Source organism: Phodopus roborovskii, unplaced genomic scaffold (genome assembly GCF_943737965.1).
Source record: "Phodopus roborovskii unplaced genomic scaffold, PHOROB, whole genome shotgun sequence".
NCBI classification, from domain to species: domain Eukaryota; kingdom Metazoa; phylum Chordata; class Mammalia; order Rodentia; family Cricetidae; genus Phodopus; species Phodopus roborovskii.
In genome coordinates this window covers 11,959,032-11,976,726 of record NW_026126482.1, presented here as the reverse complement: position 1 = coordinate 11,976,726, position 17,695 = coordinate 11,959,032, and the positions used below count along the sequence as shown (strand labels likewise).

General features: G+C 42.2%; 1 protein-coding gene across 2 annotated transcripts in view; it reads left to right on the top strand.

The window, feature by feature from the left end:
• Spin1 (spindlin 1) overlaps nt 1–17,695 on the top strand; it is a 48,201-nt gene that overhangs the window by 20,151 nt on the left and 10,355 nt on the right. For both annotated transcript variants that reach the window (XM_051194293.1, XM_051194294.1), the window contains exons 3-4: nt 4,307–4,355; nt 14,600–14,853. In XM_051194293.1, the coding sequence (XP_051050250.1) occupies nt 4,307–4,355; nt 14,600–14,853 (303 nt within the window). The remainder of the gene's footprint in view (nt 1–4,306; nt 4,356–14,599; nt 14,854–17,695) is intronic.

The following is a 17,695-nucleotide window of genomic DNA, read 5'->3' as shown; positions in this document are numbered from 1 at the left end:
TGAGCCACATGATGTCGTGGTTCAGAAACAAAACTAAACCAAAAACTAAGCCTACACCCTTACCTGAAACAGAAATCCATTCTGATTTTTTTTTTTTTTTTTTTTTTTTTGTTTGTGGTACATGACTAAAAGTAACAAGAATAAATGTGTAGATTTGGGGTCAGGGAGTTTTGAGACATGGTTTCTCTGTGTAGCTGTGACAGTCCTGGATGGAATTCTCTCTATAGACCAGGCTGGCCTCAAACTCAAGAGATCTGCCTGTCTCTGCCTCCCAGGTGCTGTGATTACAAGGCCTGTATCACCACTGTCTAGCTTAAAAGTGTTGATTTAAAAAAAAAAAAAAAAAAAAACAAAAAACAAAAAACAAAAACCTCTCCTCAAACAACAACAAAAAATTAACCTTACAGAATGTTCTATTATATTAGTAAATGAGCCAGTCAACCTTTCTTAATTTTCCTTTCCCTTTTTTCATTTGTTTGTTTGTATGTTTGGCAACAGGACCTTGAACATGTTGATCCCCCTGCCTGTGACCCTCAGTGTTGAGATCAAAGGCATATGCTGTGCTGATAAATAAAAACTCTTGAGTACCTAACCTTCTCAGCACTTGAACACTGAAAACAGTGATAAAGTTTAAGTGAGGTCATTAGTGTCTGAGAACTTGTTGCCCAGGCTGGCCCTGAGTCTGTGGTTCTCTTGCCTACAGGCACCATAGTCAGTGTGCAGAGTGTTCAGTCTAAAGGAGCCTAGCTTTGTAGATCTCACCATGGGTAGCCTCAAACTTGCCATGTAGACTGTGCTGGCTTTGATCTTATATGTGGTCCTCCTGCCCCTGCTCCCCACTTCTGGGACTGTAAGTGTACATCTATGCCTGGTTTCTTTCTTTGTTTTAAATGATTTCAGCTCCTCTCCTGCCTATCTGGTTCTGTGTGTTTGTTGCTCACTCTTTCCAGTAATTCATTCTCTGTTTGTGTGATTGGCTCAGCCTCTTGGGCATGAATGTCATGGCTCTCCACCACCCTGCCCTAGGGGCACAGGACAGCTTGTCCACATTAACAGGGGCTCTAGTAACTCCTGTATGGCTTCCTGGATGGCATCTGACTGCCTCAGTGCCATGCTTTGTGTTTATCCCTTTCTTTCTGATTTATGAGCAGTTGCCATCTCTGCTCAATCTAAGAAGCACTGTTGAGATTTTTAGTGTTTTGCTTGGGATAAAGATGGCAGAAGAGCAACTTAAACTCTTTACAAGCTGAAGATTGTCTTGGTTGCAGCTTCATTTTCAGGAGCTTTGGGACGCCTTGCATAGCCTCTGTCTCATTAGTCCCTTGACTGCACTGTTCCCCAGTCACCTCTGTTTTCTCAGATCATCTTGGCGGCCATGTTGCTCGTCTCCAGAGCCTCAGTCTCACTGTGTGGCTTCAACTCTTACCTTTACATCTAGGATTAGACAATTATTTTGGCATAATGCTTATTTGACATTTCTTACCCAGTGAAATAGTAGAAAAGTCAGTGAGAAAGTCAACACTGACATGATACATGGTGTGCAATGAAGTGTTTTGAAATAGAATATTTAAGATTTGTTACATTTGTGTGTGTTGCAGAATAACTGTTTATATATAAGGGTGTGTTGCTTTTGTTTATGCTGCATTTGTTTAATTGTGTAAAGGTGTGTTGCTGTCTCTCCTTGCCTGCCTAGGGTACCTGATTGGTCTAGTAAAAAGCTGAACGGCCAATAGCTAGGCAAAGAAGGGATAGGTGGGGAGAAAGAGGGCCAGACAGACATGGAGGAGGCAGGAAAGCAGGATGGACTGTATGTAGATAAGTAAACAAGCCTCAGGGCAGCACTTAGTTTAATAGAAATGGGTTAATTTAAGTTAAAAAAAAAAAAAAGCTAGCTAAGGCCAACCATTCTTAATTAATAGTAAGTCTCATGTTATGATTTGGAGAGCTAGCAGTCCAAGAAAGCCTGCTACAGTGAAGTTTTGCTTCAAGGGTTAGAGGCAGTGGCCTGGCTGTTGTTGCTTTTGAGGTATCCATTTCTAGAAGCCAGCATGCTGTGTATCCATAGTAGGATCATGAGGGGTAAGGGTGGGTTGTGAGCATTGGGATACTGTGGGATGTGAGAGGGGATGGAAACACCTGGTACATTATATATAGTTCTAGTGTACCTTGATGAATCCTTTCTTTGCACCTGTCAGAAGGTGTCTAGGACACATCAGGGATGGTTGCTGCCATTGCTGGCTGACTTTGGCTTTTACATACTTCCTTTTCTTGTTATCTTGTTCTACCCTCAGTGGGTTCAGGTGGCCCACCTGGCAGTAGGTCCCCAACATGCCATCTTTGTAGGTTTTATGCCCAGTTTAATGCTGACTTGGTAAACATGTACATTTTGTTTGATTTCAGAGTATTTTAAGTATATAATTAGACTCATATTATAACTCAGCATATGGCTAGTACATCTGGGTGAGTGTCACTCTGGGGTCCAGAGGAAATATGTTTTGACATGGGTTTCAAGCTGTCCATTGTCGTGCTCAGATGTCTGTCCTTCCTGGCTTTCTAACCACCAGTTGCCAAGAGAACAGTTTAATAAATGTGAATGATTTATATGTGATTTTTTTTCCCCCTGTTTTCATGGATTTCGGTATTCTGTTAAGTAGGCTTGTGTCTATATAAGATTATTGTGGCTTTTTGGTTAATTAACCACACCATTTTGAAGTGTCTTTTGTGATCCATGGTGATGTCATTTGTCCAGTCCTTATTTGCTGAAGCTGGACTGTAAGACACTTAGGCTGTCAATAGATGGGTTAAAGATTTAATCGCTGTTTTCTGGTTCAAGTTGTTTTTTTTTTTTTTCAGCAAATCTTAATTTCCCTGTATCTGTGTGTAGAAGGGTTTGTTTTACACATGAGAAAATACTCTCAGTGGTTTTCCGAAGTTAGTTTAGGCAGTACTGTATACAGTTAGTGCCTTTGTGCTTGTTCTCCAGCCCGTGCACATGCGTTTTCTCACAGCCTTACTTGGCCATTGCAGTACTCTGCTCCTCTTGATTGCAGTCTAGTTTCCTGCGTGTTCGGCCTGTGGGTGTTGGTCTCTGTGTCTCTAGGGCTGGTTTCATTATTTCTTCGTGGAGATTTGGGGAGTTTGTGTCCCTGTGGGCTGGCCTTAACTGATCTACATAGCCTACCAATCACCCCAGTGGGTCTTCAGTGGGCATGTCTTACAAACTGCTATTTTGACTTGTTTTCTTTTTATTTCCTTGTCTAGGGATTAGTTAGATGTATTTACCTTTTAATGTTCTCACATGCTGAACATTCTGTTTCGATTATAACCTACTTGGTTATTGTTATCTGTCTGCTCTGCACCCCCATTGCCCCATTGCTGACATGTGACACAAAGCTCTGTGTGTGTGTGTGTGTGTGTGTGTGTGTGTGTGTGTGTGTGTGTGTGTGTTGGTGGTCAAACTGAGGGTCTTGAGTTAGATACTTAGACCTTTCTTGTCTAATAATTTTTAAGGAAGTAGTTGGGCATTTAAAAGCCATTAACTTTGTAAAGCAGGCGTGGAGGATCCATTTTTGGTATTGTCCTAATGTTGGCTGCTGTGGCTATCTTGAGAAGTCTTTTGTTTTATTTTGTTTTGTTTCTGATTGCCTCACTAGTCCAGAAGTGGCTAGATGGAATTTGAACAGCTTTACTGATGTGTGATTTCTCAGAGTTTACTTACATTCTCATTCCTGTTTAGCCGGAGTATGGACCCTTACTGACTCCAGCTTACTGAGGTTTGGAGTTCTCTTCTAAGTAGTTCTCCCTGTTTACACTGTATTGCATTGCTACATGCCAATGACAGAACTCTCTAACTCCAATGTGACACTCCATCTGGCAAGGCCCTGCTCCCTTCAAACACCATCATCCAAAAATGGCTTTTAGAAATGAATTCAGAGTCAATGGTGGCCCTCTCATATGTTGGTTGGCTGTCAGCTTCCATAAGCCTGTGCTTCCTGGTGTCTCAAACCAGATTGTCCCTATGTTGCCTAGATTATGAAGGGGAAGACAAGTTGAGTTCTGTACTATTTATTTACTGCTTTATGGTCAGGCATGCCACTTACTAGTTTTCTATGTGTAACTGGTTTTACTTTTATGGGTGATCTGGAAGCAAAGAAACACTGGATCTGTCACTTTGTTCCTATTTCCTTTTCAAAAGTCAAGTAAAGATATGGCTCTAAGATGTTCGTGTTAATGTCCTGTTCCAGGCTTTATGAAGTTGGGGCTTGCTTTAACCCACTTTGCTGATGGTGACTCACCTCTCTTGTAGGCCATGCTGGAGTGTCTGCAAACATGATGAAGAAGAGGACCTCTCACAAGTAAGCGCTGCTCACCCCTGTGCTCATACCACCAGCTCCAGGGCTAGCTCTTAGGACAGAGCTTCTTAGCTTACCTCACTTAGTGCCTAGTAATTGTGTGTGCTTACCCTATCCAGTCCCTCTTCTTGGTCTGGATGATGCGTGTCTAACTATGCACTTCATCTGTTAAAAGCCTTTGAGTCATGGCTATCCTCTGTATTAATGGGAGCCAACTAAATGGCAAGAGATAATTGTGTATGTAGAGAAACCACATGTTAAAGCCTAAACCTCTCCAAGTCTTGATCCGCTGTTAGCCAAGGAGCTGAACAGAGATATCATTGCCGGGGTCACCTAGCCAGTCACCAGGCTCCTCTTTGTACCTGTAACATATAGAAAGCCATTTAAAATCGAATTAGACATGGCAGTAGTCATGCATTTAAAGTGACACCTATATTCTAGTACTGTAGTTGCCATGCAGTGGCAACTGTACTCCTGTGTCATGGATATATCACTCTAACAGTGACTTGAGAATGAAGGGATGTTAGTTAACGAGGAAGGCCCTCCTCCTGCCACTGCATAAACAGCCTGCAGCAATTATTCACAAGTGATTCACAGTGGATGTTTGAGTTCCTTCATTGCCTTAGTGGAGCTGAAGGGAATAGGCGGTCTCTTGCTCATGGAAGGGAAAACAGAAGTTCTCTCAGTAATGGTTGATGATCGAACCACACTTATCTCTCATTCAGATGAGTACATAGGGTAAATATAATATTCAACTTAAGAAATGTTAAGTGTGCTGTTCCCTCAGAACAGAATAAACCTTACCTTGTCTCATTGTCTTCCTGTTTTTGCTATATTCAGTGATGTGATCATTTATGTGTTGCTCTACTCATCAGTGTGGCATAAATGTAAGCTGTGTCTTGCCTCAAATAGAGGACAACAGTAAGGCAGAAATACAAACCACAAATATTAGACAGTGGATAGGGACAAGTAAAATACCTCCTTTGTAAGATCAGAGCAGTTCATTCAAAATACATTTTACCACCTAAAAGAAGGTAAGAATATTAAGGTGCAGTGTTTTAGCACCCCACCCCCTTTTTATAAAAACCTATTTTTGCCAGGTGGTGGTGGCACACACCTTTAATTCAGCACTAGGGAAGCGGATGCAGATGGATCTCTGTGAGTTCAAGGCCAGCCTGATCTACAAAGAGAGTTCCAGGACAGTCAGAACTGCTACACAGAGAAACTCTGTCTCAAACAAAACAATCCCCTATTTTTTAAATATTTACCATTGGTTAAAATTTAATTGACTTAAGAAGTTAGACATTTGTTTATTGTGGGATATTTGTACACTGTGTGAAGATATATTATTGTGATTGGTTAAATAAAGAGCTGAATGGCCAATAGCTAGAAAGAGGTTAGGCAGGACTTCTGGGGACAGAGAGGGCACTGGGAGAAGGGTGGAATTTACCAGCCAGGAGAGGAAACAGGAGGTGCAAGATGAAATAGAGGTAAAGTCATGCAGAATATAGATTAATATAAATGGGTTGATTTTATGTTATAAGAGCTAATTGAGACAAACCTAAGTTAGTTAAAGGCCAAGCTTTCATAATTATTAATAAGTCTCTGTCATTTTTTGTCAGCTGGTGGCTCGAAGGGAAGTCCAACTACATCTTTTTTTTTTTGGATCTCATAGTTGTGTTAAGCATTTATTTTGTGCAAGGGATTTCTTGTTCCCTTTCCAGAGTAATGGTGAACATTCATTGTCTCATGGGTTTGACCCCTTCAGGCACAAGAAATAACCACCAGCTACTTAAAACTATCAATATAATTGATTGAGATATATGGTGGGTATGTATGCTGGGCGTTGGTGGTGCACTCTTTTAGTCCCAGCACTTGGGAGGCAGAGGCAGGTGAATCTCTGTGAGTTCAAGGCCAGCCTGGTCTACAGAGCTAGTTCCAGGACAGGTTCCCAAGCAATACAGAGAAACCCTGTCTCGGGGAGGGGCAGTGTGTGTGGGGATCAGTCCTCAGCAGTTCAGGGTTCTCAGGCGTACCAACAAAAAGAGCTCATGTTGTTTGTTCCACATTGTGGGGAATTCCATCTGTTGTCCTACAGGGTTAAGGTCAGAAGCCTTGTGTACATTGCTGTGCCCCAGAAGGCAGAATGAAAGAAGTTATAACTACAGATATGAAGGTGGATAGATGGCTGAGGAAAAGCAAATCCAAAGTTCCCTTATTGGGTACTGTCTGTTAATGGCTTGAATGGTTTTGAATGGAGTGAGGAGGGGCAAAAGTTTTGCAGATTTATTTGTGTTCTAGGTGGGGCTTGCCCATGTCTGAAATTGAGTGTTGGACCAGATCAGCGATTTTGCGCCTTTCAACGTAGAAGAGATTTTATTTTTTTTAATGAAAACTAAATACAAAACAACCTTAGCTCCTCAGCTCTCACCCTTCCATCCTCAACAATGCCTGTCCTGTTCTTAACCACGGTAGTTGGGAGGCTCAGGGTGACCCTTAACAGTTAGATGCTGAGCTGAAGTCAGGATAGCTACTGTCAACACACACCTGTCCCTACAAGGTGCTAGGAGAATTTAGGAGTTACTGCCACTACAGAGGAAATGGCATATGTTTATTTTGGTTATTTTCCTTGTTGGAGGTCTAATCCAGGGCCTTAACAAGCGAGGCAAGGGCTGTAACCATGTTGTTATTTTGTTTTTAGTAGAAATCATCTTGCTGTAGGCTGAGTGCGTACTGGGCTTGGGAGACTAGCATCAAGACAAGCCTTTTTGGGTTTTGTTCCATGAAGTTGTTTAGGGTGCTGTTACATTAAAATATGTCTTGAATGAAAATACAGTTGGGAAAGCATCTGAATGAACTTTCAGTGTTTTGTTGTTTTTATTTTCAGATGTTCTGTTAGCTCCCCCCCTTCTCCATTTGAATGGGGGATAGGTCTCCATTTCTAGGTCCTGTCTTGAAAAAGGAAGTGTCATGTGCTTTACCAATTTGCTTGTCCCACCTGTCTGCATCCCTAGCTAGCCTGGAACTTACGTAGACCAGGCTGGCCTAACTCACAGAGATCCTTCTGCTTCTGCCTCCCAAGTGCTGGGATTAAAGGCGTGCGCCACCACTTCCAGTCCACTAATTTCCTTTTAAAGAATAAATGCTGGAGACTGACAGGCTGTAAAGTTTGCCTTGCAAGCAAGCATAAGACCTAGTTTAACTTGAGCACTGTTGTAACATGTCACCCTAGTGCACATCTGTAACCCAGTGCTGGGGTAGTGTTGGGAGTGCTGGAATAGGGGTAAACCCCTGGAGTTCCTGGTCAGTCACCTCAGCGTCTTCAGGGTTATGGGTTTAATGAGATCATTTCTCACACAACTGGGTGGAGAGAGACAGGAAGACACCTGCTGTCCGTGTCTAACATCCATATCCATGTGCAAACAGGTGCACACGCAGATTATCTATAGGGATGTCCACACTCAAGGGGTAGACTGTCAGTAATAGACACACCAGTCACTAATGGTGAGTGCCACTCACTGCCCCTGCTTGTTGGTCTCTGGTGTGATCGCATGTCGTTTTCATGGCACCCTTGTCAACTTGCAGCCATGAGCTCTTATTACAGATGTGAAAACTGATGCCCAGAGAGATTAAGAAACTTGCCTGAGGCTTGACAACTAATCAATAAGTGAGCTAGGTCTAGAAATGGGTTAACTACCACATCACATTCACTGAACTTCGTACTTTCTTGCCTCATCTTGAAAATGGGATATTTGAGTCATAATTACTCTGGCTGGTCAGGCATCCAAAAGGACCACAGTGTTAATTTGGTGGTTTTAAGTCTGTCAGAACATGTAAGACCTGATGTACTGTGGTGTTTTTCCACGGTGTGTAAGTGAACTGACGGTGACTTTCGTGAAGATACTGTTCTATTTCATCTTGGTTTTGTGCTGTTTTGTTACACAAGAAAATGACAGCATCACCTAGACATTTTGTAAAATAACAACTGCTGTAGAAGCAAGTTTCTAATTGTTAATTTGTATCTTGTTAAAAGACCAAGATTTTTATTTAACTATCTTCTTCTAAATTTTGTAGAATCCAAAGAAAAAGAATTGCTTTGAGGTAACAGTAACAACTGTATTGGAAAGAATCACCAGTAATTAACAGCCAAGTTCAGTATGTGATAAGACTAACGGTGGAACTTTGATATTTGACAGGCTTATTGAACAAATGCATGGTCTATTAAATATTGGCACCAGAATTGGACTTCTCTCTCTCTTTTTTTAATTTTCCTTTTAGAATTAGCAATGGGTTTCATTGTGGGCTTTTCATACATACTTCGTTTTGTTGATTCTTGTCCTCCCTTCAGATCCCTCCTTTAGCTTTTATGCCATATATTTTTTGTTTCTTGTCTCCAATCTGCTCTCAAAAATCTTTTTTTTCTCCCCCTCTCACTGTCCACTTTGTAGCATTAAGTGCCATCCCTCAGAGATGCAAAACTTAAAATCTAGCAACCACCTGTGTAAGACAGTGTGATGTGGGGATACTTTACTGTCTTACTCGGGTGGTATTTCTCTGTCTAGTTGGGGTCTTTGTTGCTTCCATACCAGTTTTGGGATTGCTTTTCCTAGTTTTGTAAGGAATGTCACTGGGATTTTGATGGGGAGTGCACAGGGTCTGTAGGCAGTATGATTCTTATGAGTTCGTGAGCGTGGAAGATCTTTCCATCCTCTAGTGTCTTCTTCCTTTGGTCCTGTACAGCTTCCACTGTAGAAAGAAAGAGGTTGCCCACCTGCTGGCTTAGTTATTGTTCCATGTGTTTTTTGTTTGTTTTTTGTTTTGTGTGTGTGTGTGTGTGTGTGTGTGTGTGTGTGTTTGTTTTTGTTTTGTTTTGCTTTGGGGGCTTGAAAGATGGCTCAGCAATTAAGAGCACTAAATGCTCTTGCAGGAAAATGGGGTTTAGCTCCCAGCATCCACATGGCAGCTTAGGACCAACTGCTTCTAACTGCAGTTCATGGGGAGTCTGACTACTACTTCTGATCCCCGAGGTTCGTGCACACATAGACACGTAAGATAAATGTTTTTTAAAGGCCTTTTATGTTAATTATCCCTTCTCACATTCTTTATCTTGCCATCCCATGCTGCCTGTTTCTTTATTTCCTTCCCCCTTTTGTCATTACGTTGTCTCACTTGAAAGATAACTCTCACCCCAAAAGTTTCTCCCTTAAGAGCTTCATAGAGAGCTTCCCTGTTTCTCTGCTACTTGATTCCAATATTGAGAGAGAGGAGTTTTCATTAATCATAAGAGCAAATATTTCTTAGATCAGTCCCTAAGCCTTTTGTGTGCCTCTTGTGTGTGTGTGCATGCATGCGTGTGCGCTTGTGTGCACGGACATGTAGAAGCCAGAGGTTGACTTCAGGTGTTTTATATATTGAGAGAGTTCTTCACTTGGACCCAGAACTTGCCAGTTCAGTTAGTCTGGGCAGCTTGCTCGGGGATGTGAGTGCTAGGGATTGAAGTTCTGTGCCGCCTTCCCCTCCTGCTTGTTTAGAAGGCTCCTTACCCACTGAGTCTGCTCTCAGTTCACTAAATTCTGGAGCAGTTGTGAGCTGAGAATCTCAGTGTTGACTTGTCATTACAGCATTTACTTTCTAAATCATTAATTTTTATTAATTGTTTGAGACTTTTGTATAAGTATTTTGTTTATAAGTATTTTGTTCATATTCACCCCTCCCAGAGAGCCATCATCTCCACCGTCACTTTCCTGCACACCAAACTTTGAGTTCTTTTGTCTTTACCTTTTTTCTTTTCTCTTTTGTTTTGTTTGTGGAACAGCTTTGGCTACTCTGTAGACCAGGCTGGCCTCCAACTCAATAGGTCCACCTGCTTCCACCTCCCAAATGCTGGGACCAAAGGTGTGTGCCACCACCTCCCGGCTTATCTTTCCCTCTTTAAAATAGCATTTTTATTAATTACTTGAGGATTTTATACAATGTAGTTGTAATTAAAATATAGTTATATCATTTCCCTTTTTCCGTTTTCTTCCAGCTCCTTCCGTGTCCTTTCCATTGTATCACCCCACCCCCATCCCCTCACAAATTGATAGCCTCCTTTGCACTGTTTGCTTTTGAACAAAGCTGATGGCTAAGGTGTGCTCAGCTCTCTGGACAGTACATTATACTCTCTGGGCTCCTTTGTCGCTGCTCTGTCTGCTCATTGTATAGTTGACAAAGCACAGAGATGCATGGGATTGCTTGAGTAGCGCAGTGCCCTCAAACAAGGTCTGCAAGCCACCTGCATACATTTCCGTCCTCCTTGAAGAACCTGGAGTTAGCAGCAACACCTGGCTTACATTTGTGATTTTTAAACGTCTTTAAATTAAAAAAAAAAAGAAAAGTATTCAGCCACCATATTACAGTAGCATCAGAACCAGTTGCTGTGTCTCTGCATGTAGTTAAATGTTTTTCTCTGCCCCACTAGTTCCCCGGACCAGTTTCTCTTCTACTTGTAGGTCCCTGCACCCACTTATGAAATAATCACTCAGAGGCTAATATTAAATGTAATTGTTTGGCCAATGGCTCAGGCTTATTACTGGCTAGCGCTCTCTCTCTCTCTCTCTCTCTCTCTCTCTCTCTCTCTCTCTCTCTCCCATAAATTAACCCATTTTTACTAATCTGTGTATCACCACATATGACTGTGGCTTACATACAGTAATGTTCCGGCATCTTAACCAGATGTAACTGGCATCTCTTGACTTCTCCTCCTTTGTCTCCATAACTCTGGATTTCCTGTCTCGCTATATTTTGCCTGACCATTGGTTAAAACAGCTTTATTCATTAACAAGTAAAAGCAACACATATTTGCAGCATATAGAAGGACATCTCATATCAACTACAGTCATCTCAGCTACTTCCTTTTGTGAGTTGTTAGAATCATTACCTTCCATTGCTGCTCACCTCTGAGGGTTGTCTTTACTGTCTTCTAAGGTAGCTCAGAGGGGACAAGTGCTTGCCATGCAATCCTGGTGGTCTGAGTTCCCCAAACCCATGTAATGTGTAAGGACAGAACCAGCTCTGACCTCCACAAATGTGTTGTGGTGTGCACATGCTCGTCTGCATATATGCTGTTTATGTTGCGATTATTAGAAAAGTAGTCGGTGAGAGTTTCTTTGCCTGCTTCTTAGGATAGCCTGGAGCTTCATGTGTACTCCAAACTAGTCTCTGACTTGGCTTCCTCTGTCTTGACCTCCTGGATGCTAGAATTACACATAAATGTCTTCATTCCTGGCCAAGGATTTTTGGGGACAGAGTCTCACTGTGTAGTTCAGGCTGTCTTAGAACTCCTGGCCCTTGTGTCTCAGCCTGAGTGCTAGGATTAAAGGTTGGTGCCACCATGCCTGAAACTTTGGGGATTGTCAACTGTGCCATGTTTGGCACCTGCATCCTTAGACACCACTTCTTGTTCAAGGGTCACCTGTGGTCCCATCTGGTCTCTTCCTCTGCACTTGGTCTACAGTTACTGTATCTGCTACTCCCTGTCAGGCTTGAGTTGAGCTGTGTGTTAGCTTTGGTGACTTGACTCTTGGAGCTATATTTAAGGGACATGTATATGAGAAGAATTTCCCTGCCTTCACATGCTAGCAGCTTCCTGTTTGTGGTTTTTCTGCTTGAAAGTCAGCTTGCCCTTCTTTCTGGTTTATGGTTTCTTTCCCAGAGAAGCCTCAAGCTCATTGTCTGTTGTCTTCTGGCATAACATGCTGCTGTCCAAATTTAATTGTTTGACCTTACATGTGATTTGGTTCCTTTGCCTGGGAATGAAAAGGATGGATATTACTGGGGTATGTTTCAGTGTGAGCCATTCTTTTTCTGACTTCCCAGGGGTATAGTTTTTGAGGTGTTTTAACTTAGGACAATTTTTGCATTTCACTTTTAGTTCCTTGGCCTTTGTGCAGGCTGTAGGCAATGTCTGTTGCAGTCCTTACCTGTTACCATGTGTTTGTTCCTCCTCCTTTCTGTATAGCTCTCACACTGCTATTTCCTCAGATTCCTCCATGTTTGTCTACATGACCTAAACCTTCAGGTTGTCTGTTACCTTGCCTAGCTTTGTTCACATTGTCTCATTCTCAGGTTTTCCATTCTGTGATACATGTTCCTCTGCCAGGATTCTTTGGAACAGAGAACAGATAGGATAGAATATAGAGTATGAGAAGTTGAGTCATGCACATTGAGACAAGGAAGTACCCTCAGCTTGCAGTCTGTGAGCTGGAGACCTGGGGGAGCTGGTAGTACAGTTCCGATGCAAAGTCAGAGAACCAGGAGCCATTGGTGGGAGACAGGGTCCAGGAGCTGGAGGAGACCTTGCTCCTGCTGGGCCCACAGCAAATTGAATGAAGCTTGTTTGCATTGCTGAGGACACACCCTTGTTCCTTAGCCCAGCAGTTCAAATACTGATCTCTTTAAAGAACATTCTCAGACAACACCCAGAAACAAGCATCTAATCTGGGCACCCCTCAGCACAGTCATAGCTGGCTTCTGTTATTTGCTTAGTGCTGTTAACAGTTTCATCCACCACATGGATATATTTTTGTGGCCAGCTCCTACTGCCTATCAGAACTCAGTCAAAGAGCATTTGTTTCTTTCCTCCTTAAGCTACTTTTGTAAATTGTCCAGCAGGGTCCCAGGGCTGCAGAGGAGGTGACCTCAGAATTCCTAGGCTTCCTTAGCTCTGTTCCTGTTTCATATTTAGAACAAGACTCTAGTCACCTGTGTCTGCTGTCTTCCTGTTTGCCTCTGGGCTTTATTTCCTGGGTCTACTTAGTTAGGCTTTTGTACTCAAGTGGCCTTGGGGATGTGGCTCTCTCTCCCTCAAAGGAAGGTGTGCTGCTTTTCGGGAGGTTCTGAGGGCAGATGGGTGAGGTGAGTGTGTGTGGGGGAGGGGGGCGTCTGTCTGGGCTTAGAGGTTCTGTACTTAGCCTCGCTCCCTTTCCTGATCCACTGCTTTGTCTCAGCTCTACGTTCCCCCCCCCCCTTCCAGGGCTTAGTGCTTACTGGTTCTGATAACCTTTCTCATGTTTGCAAGAGACCATTGTTTCTAGGACCTCTAGCAAGGCTAAGTCCATGTAAACAATAAATGACTTTGTATTTATATATAAAATTATAGATTTAGCTATTGTAACTACAATCATTTTTTTTTAAAGAATTTATGAAATGCCATATATACTCAGCCTTGTTTTGTTCTTGGCATACCGCATCTGTCAAGTTGGTTTGGCCCAGGTTGCATCCAAGCCAAATTTTATCCTTTGTCTTTGTATTCCAAAGTGAAATGATCCTCTTCTGTTCCCCATATCAGGAACCAGGATGGACACTGGGTGTGTAAAATGCTTTCTGAGTAAGCATGAGGAGCTAAGTTTGGGTTCCCAGATGGGGCATGTGTTGTAATCCCAGTAGTTTGGGGGTAGGGCAGAGATGGGTGGATCCTGGGAACTCATTGGCCAGTTAGTCTAGCCTAAATGGAAAGTTCTGGATTCAATGAGAGATTCTGTTTTGGAAAATAAGGGGGAGAGAGCAGTAGAGGAAGATACTTGATAGCAACTTCTAGCCTCGCCGTGGACGCACTCTTCTGTGTGCATATCTGTGCGCACACAAACAGCCAACATTTTATGTAAATGCTTAAATCACTAGTTTGATATTTGATGTTGCTATCAATGTTTTTAATATTATTTGTCAAACTGTATGCTTGTGAGTTGAGGAGATTGTGCTTCTCTGGGAGCTCTGTTACATGCACACACACAGTCCAACTCTTAAGATTAGTTGTTTCAAGGTTACCAGAGCATAAAGAGTTAGTAAAATGTTAAGTTAAGGGGTTTTTTGTTGGTTTGTTTATTTTAGTTTAATTTTGTGTTTGTGAGTGCCTCCATCATATATGTGTGTGTACTACATGTGTGCCTGGTGCCTGCGAAGGCCAGAGGAGGGCATTGGGACTAAGTTTAGACAGTTACACAATATCACATGGGTGCTGGAAACCAAACTTGGGTCATCTACAAGAATAGCAGATGCTCTTACCTACTGAGGCGTCTCTTTAGCTCTTTGCCTTTAAAGTAGATTTTGCTCTGCAAGCCAGGTTGGCCTAAAACTTGTGGTCATTCTGGCCGATCAGTAGGTCCATCCATGCCTTAGGGTCATGGGTAATGAAGAACATGCAAGCTAGTGTCTGTATTGGGTCCAGATATGTATACTGTGAGAATAATACATTGTATGTGTGAATACAGAAAACATCGGACCAGTGTGGGACCAAGCAAGCCTGTGTCCCAGCCCCGGCGGAACATCGTAGGCTGCAGGATTCAGCATGGGTGGAGAGAGGGCAACGGCCCTGTCACCCAGTGGAAGGGGACTGTCCTGGACCAGGTGCCTGTGAATCCTTCCCTGTATCTTATAAAGTATGATGGATTTGACTGTGTTTATGGACTAGAACTTAATAAAGATGAAAGAGTTTCTGCACTTGAAGTCCTCCCTGATAGAGTTGGTAAGTGTTTTAACTTATTATTTTAAAAAGTGGTGATTGGATGCTTTTTGATTGTCATTATTGGTGTTCTTATATCAGACCTCAAGCACCTCTGATAAACATTTACCACTCATTAACACAAAAACTGACCCAGAGAAGATGTTCTGAGACTACAGCCAAGGGCCTCAGGAAGTTTATAGAGGCAGGTCTTTGTTCTAGAGGGTTCCAGTCTTCAGTTGCTATCTGTGATTGTCATTAGCTCACTGACATGGCATGTTGACTGACAGCTCAGAAAATTATAGGTTGTTTCTCCTGGCTTGTTGCTATTACTAATGGTAATTGTACTTGGAACTGCACTGGAGTATCCAGGATGAGAGCACTGTCCGTTCTTCAGCAAGTTTTGGAAGTAAAGCTGTGATGTTATTTCCTGTGGTCTCAGTTTTTTTTTTTTTTTTTTTTTTTTTGTTGTTGTTGTTGTTTTTGTTTTTTGTCTTGTAACTGTCCCAAAAGGCACACATTTTAAGTCAAAGGTAATGATTGTTGATGGCAGTTTTAAGTAGGACATTCACAAGTTAATGTTACTTAAAAGTATATGTTTCAAAATGTTTTACTGTTAACTGCCACTTCTTAAAACACTGATGTATATGTTCTTTCAGAGTTGCCTTTAAGGCTTTGTGTCATTTGAAAATCTGGCCCCACAGATCTGGAGAGTCGACTCATTCCTGTGATGATGCTCAGATCCGTTTTCATGGAGTTTTACATTTTAATCCCCTATTTTCAGCTTTTGTGGAGACAGACTCTAAGGCTGTAACACCCTCTAGGGCAGAAGCGCTCTTGAGCTTCACCCAGGATGGTCTCCAAAGCCTGATCCTCCTGTCTCGGTCTCCTGACTGACAAGTCCGGATGATAGTGTGTGCCACACACCTGGCTGTTGACTCTTCCTTGTGTGACTGAGGTCAGACATTCTGCTGGAAATGTGGTGTAAATGTGTTATTGGCATCTTAGAGAGCTGTAACTGCATGCTTCAGTTGTGTTACGTGGTGGGATGCATCTTCTGACCCAGGACTTCAGTCTGTGTTTGCCTCCCAGGACAAGGCTACTCACTTGAATATTCATAGGACAGGAGCAAACCTTGTTGAGCACCCCGGCTATATGCCATCAAGGGTGGAGTGTGTTCTTTATAGTTGTGGGTTGTCTAGTTCATGGGGGCATGGATTATTGTTGTAAGCTAAAGCACTTTGAACAGAGGAAGGAGTCCTGATGGTTGGGTCATCTGGATAGTATGTGTCTAGTATAGTTAGCAAGTAGTTCACGTCTCTTTATTTTGGCTGGCCTCCAGCTCACTGCCATCCTCCTGCTTCAGGCTCTGGGGGATTAGAATTCTAGGTGTGAGCAACTTTACTTGGCTAGGCACGTGACTCTTAACACTTTAGTGCTCACTATGAGAATAGAATCGAGAAAGTTTTCTTGCGTTTTGTGTTCTGGTAACAGGAAACACAGTCTTGTAGCTCACTTCCGTGTGTACATTGGATTTTAATTATAGCAATGCTAGAAATGGAGAAAAAGCCAGCTGAAGATCATGTGATGATGTCAGTGGTTCCCAAGGCAGGGTCTGTGGATCCTTAAGGTCTCTAAGCTGTTAATTCTCCTAACCTTAAAATGAGAATTTGTTCACTTCACCCTCATTTGCTTACAGTAGCAGGGTGGAGTTCCCTCTTTTATTGGAAAAGTCTGAATAATAGCTTGCATGCACATAAACACATGATAAAGATCCACTCAGCGGGCAAGATGGGCAGTGTGAAACATTGCAGTAAAAGACAATGCAGAATTTATTGTCTGGATCATCCTGCGATCTCCAATTTTGTCTTTAGGGATTTGGTTATTCTGGAGATATACTTTGTAATTGGAGTTATAGAGAATTGGTTTTTCTGTGACTTATTTCTTCTGGTGTCATGTACTCAGCGTTCTTCCACAAAGTAGCACGTGACAGGAGTATTTTCCCTATGAGTACTGAAGGTTATGCTCTGGTATATACATGCGTACCCCATTTTGTTTATCCATGACCCCATTCATGTTGGAAGCTGCTGTGGGTGTGGCTGTCTGTGGTTCCTCTGAAACTTTCTTGTTCTTCTGGGTGATTGATCATAGGGTCTTCTAATTCATGCTTTTAAAGTGGAGCTGCCACAGTAGCCCATTTTGTAGAGGCCGTATATCCCCAGCAGCAGTGCACAGGAACCTGAGCTCTCCAACTCTGCCAGCCTCACATAGTGATTTCTGTTTTGATAGTAACCGTTTGTAGGTGTAAGGATAACAAGGCTGTGTTCCTGTATGCTTGTTGCTAATTGTGTATCATCTTTGGAGAAATGTTTCTTCAAGTTTCACTTTTTAATCAGAAGAGTTTGGTTGTGGTTGTTGTTGTTGAATTGTTGTAGTGTAGCAGTTTGAAGAGTTTAATGGTGATTGTTTCAGACTGTGTTGCAACTGACCATTAGGGAGCTACTACTAGTATACTTTGTAGTGTTAGGTGAGTATCTAGAATTATCTGGGGGGAAACTCAGAATTCTCTATTAATATCATATCACTGTGAAATACGACTGCTTGAATGAAGTTGTTTTTCAAAATTACTCATTAAAGAAACTGGAGAGATAGCTTTAGCATTTAAGAATGCTTGCTGAGACTTCAAGAAGACCACACCCTGAACAGCACAGGCATCCAGCAAATAACCTATCCAATGACTCCAGGGATCTGACACCTTTCTTTGGTCTCTGAATACACCCCAACTCATATATACGTACATAAATATTTTCTTTTAAAAACACTTTTAACTAGAAATTACAGTGACATTTTTTACTTTAATAAAGTT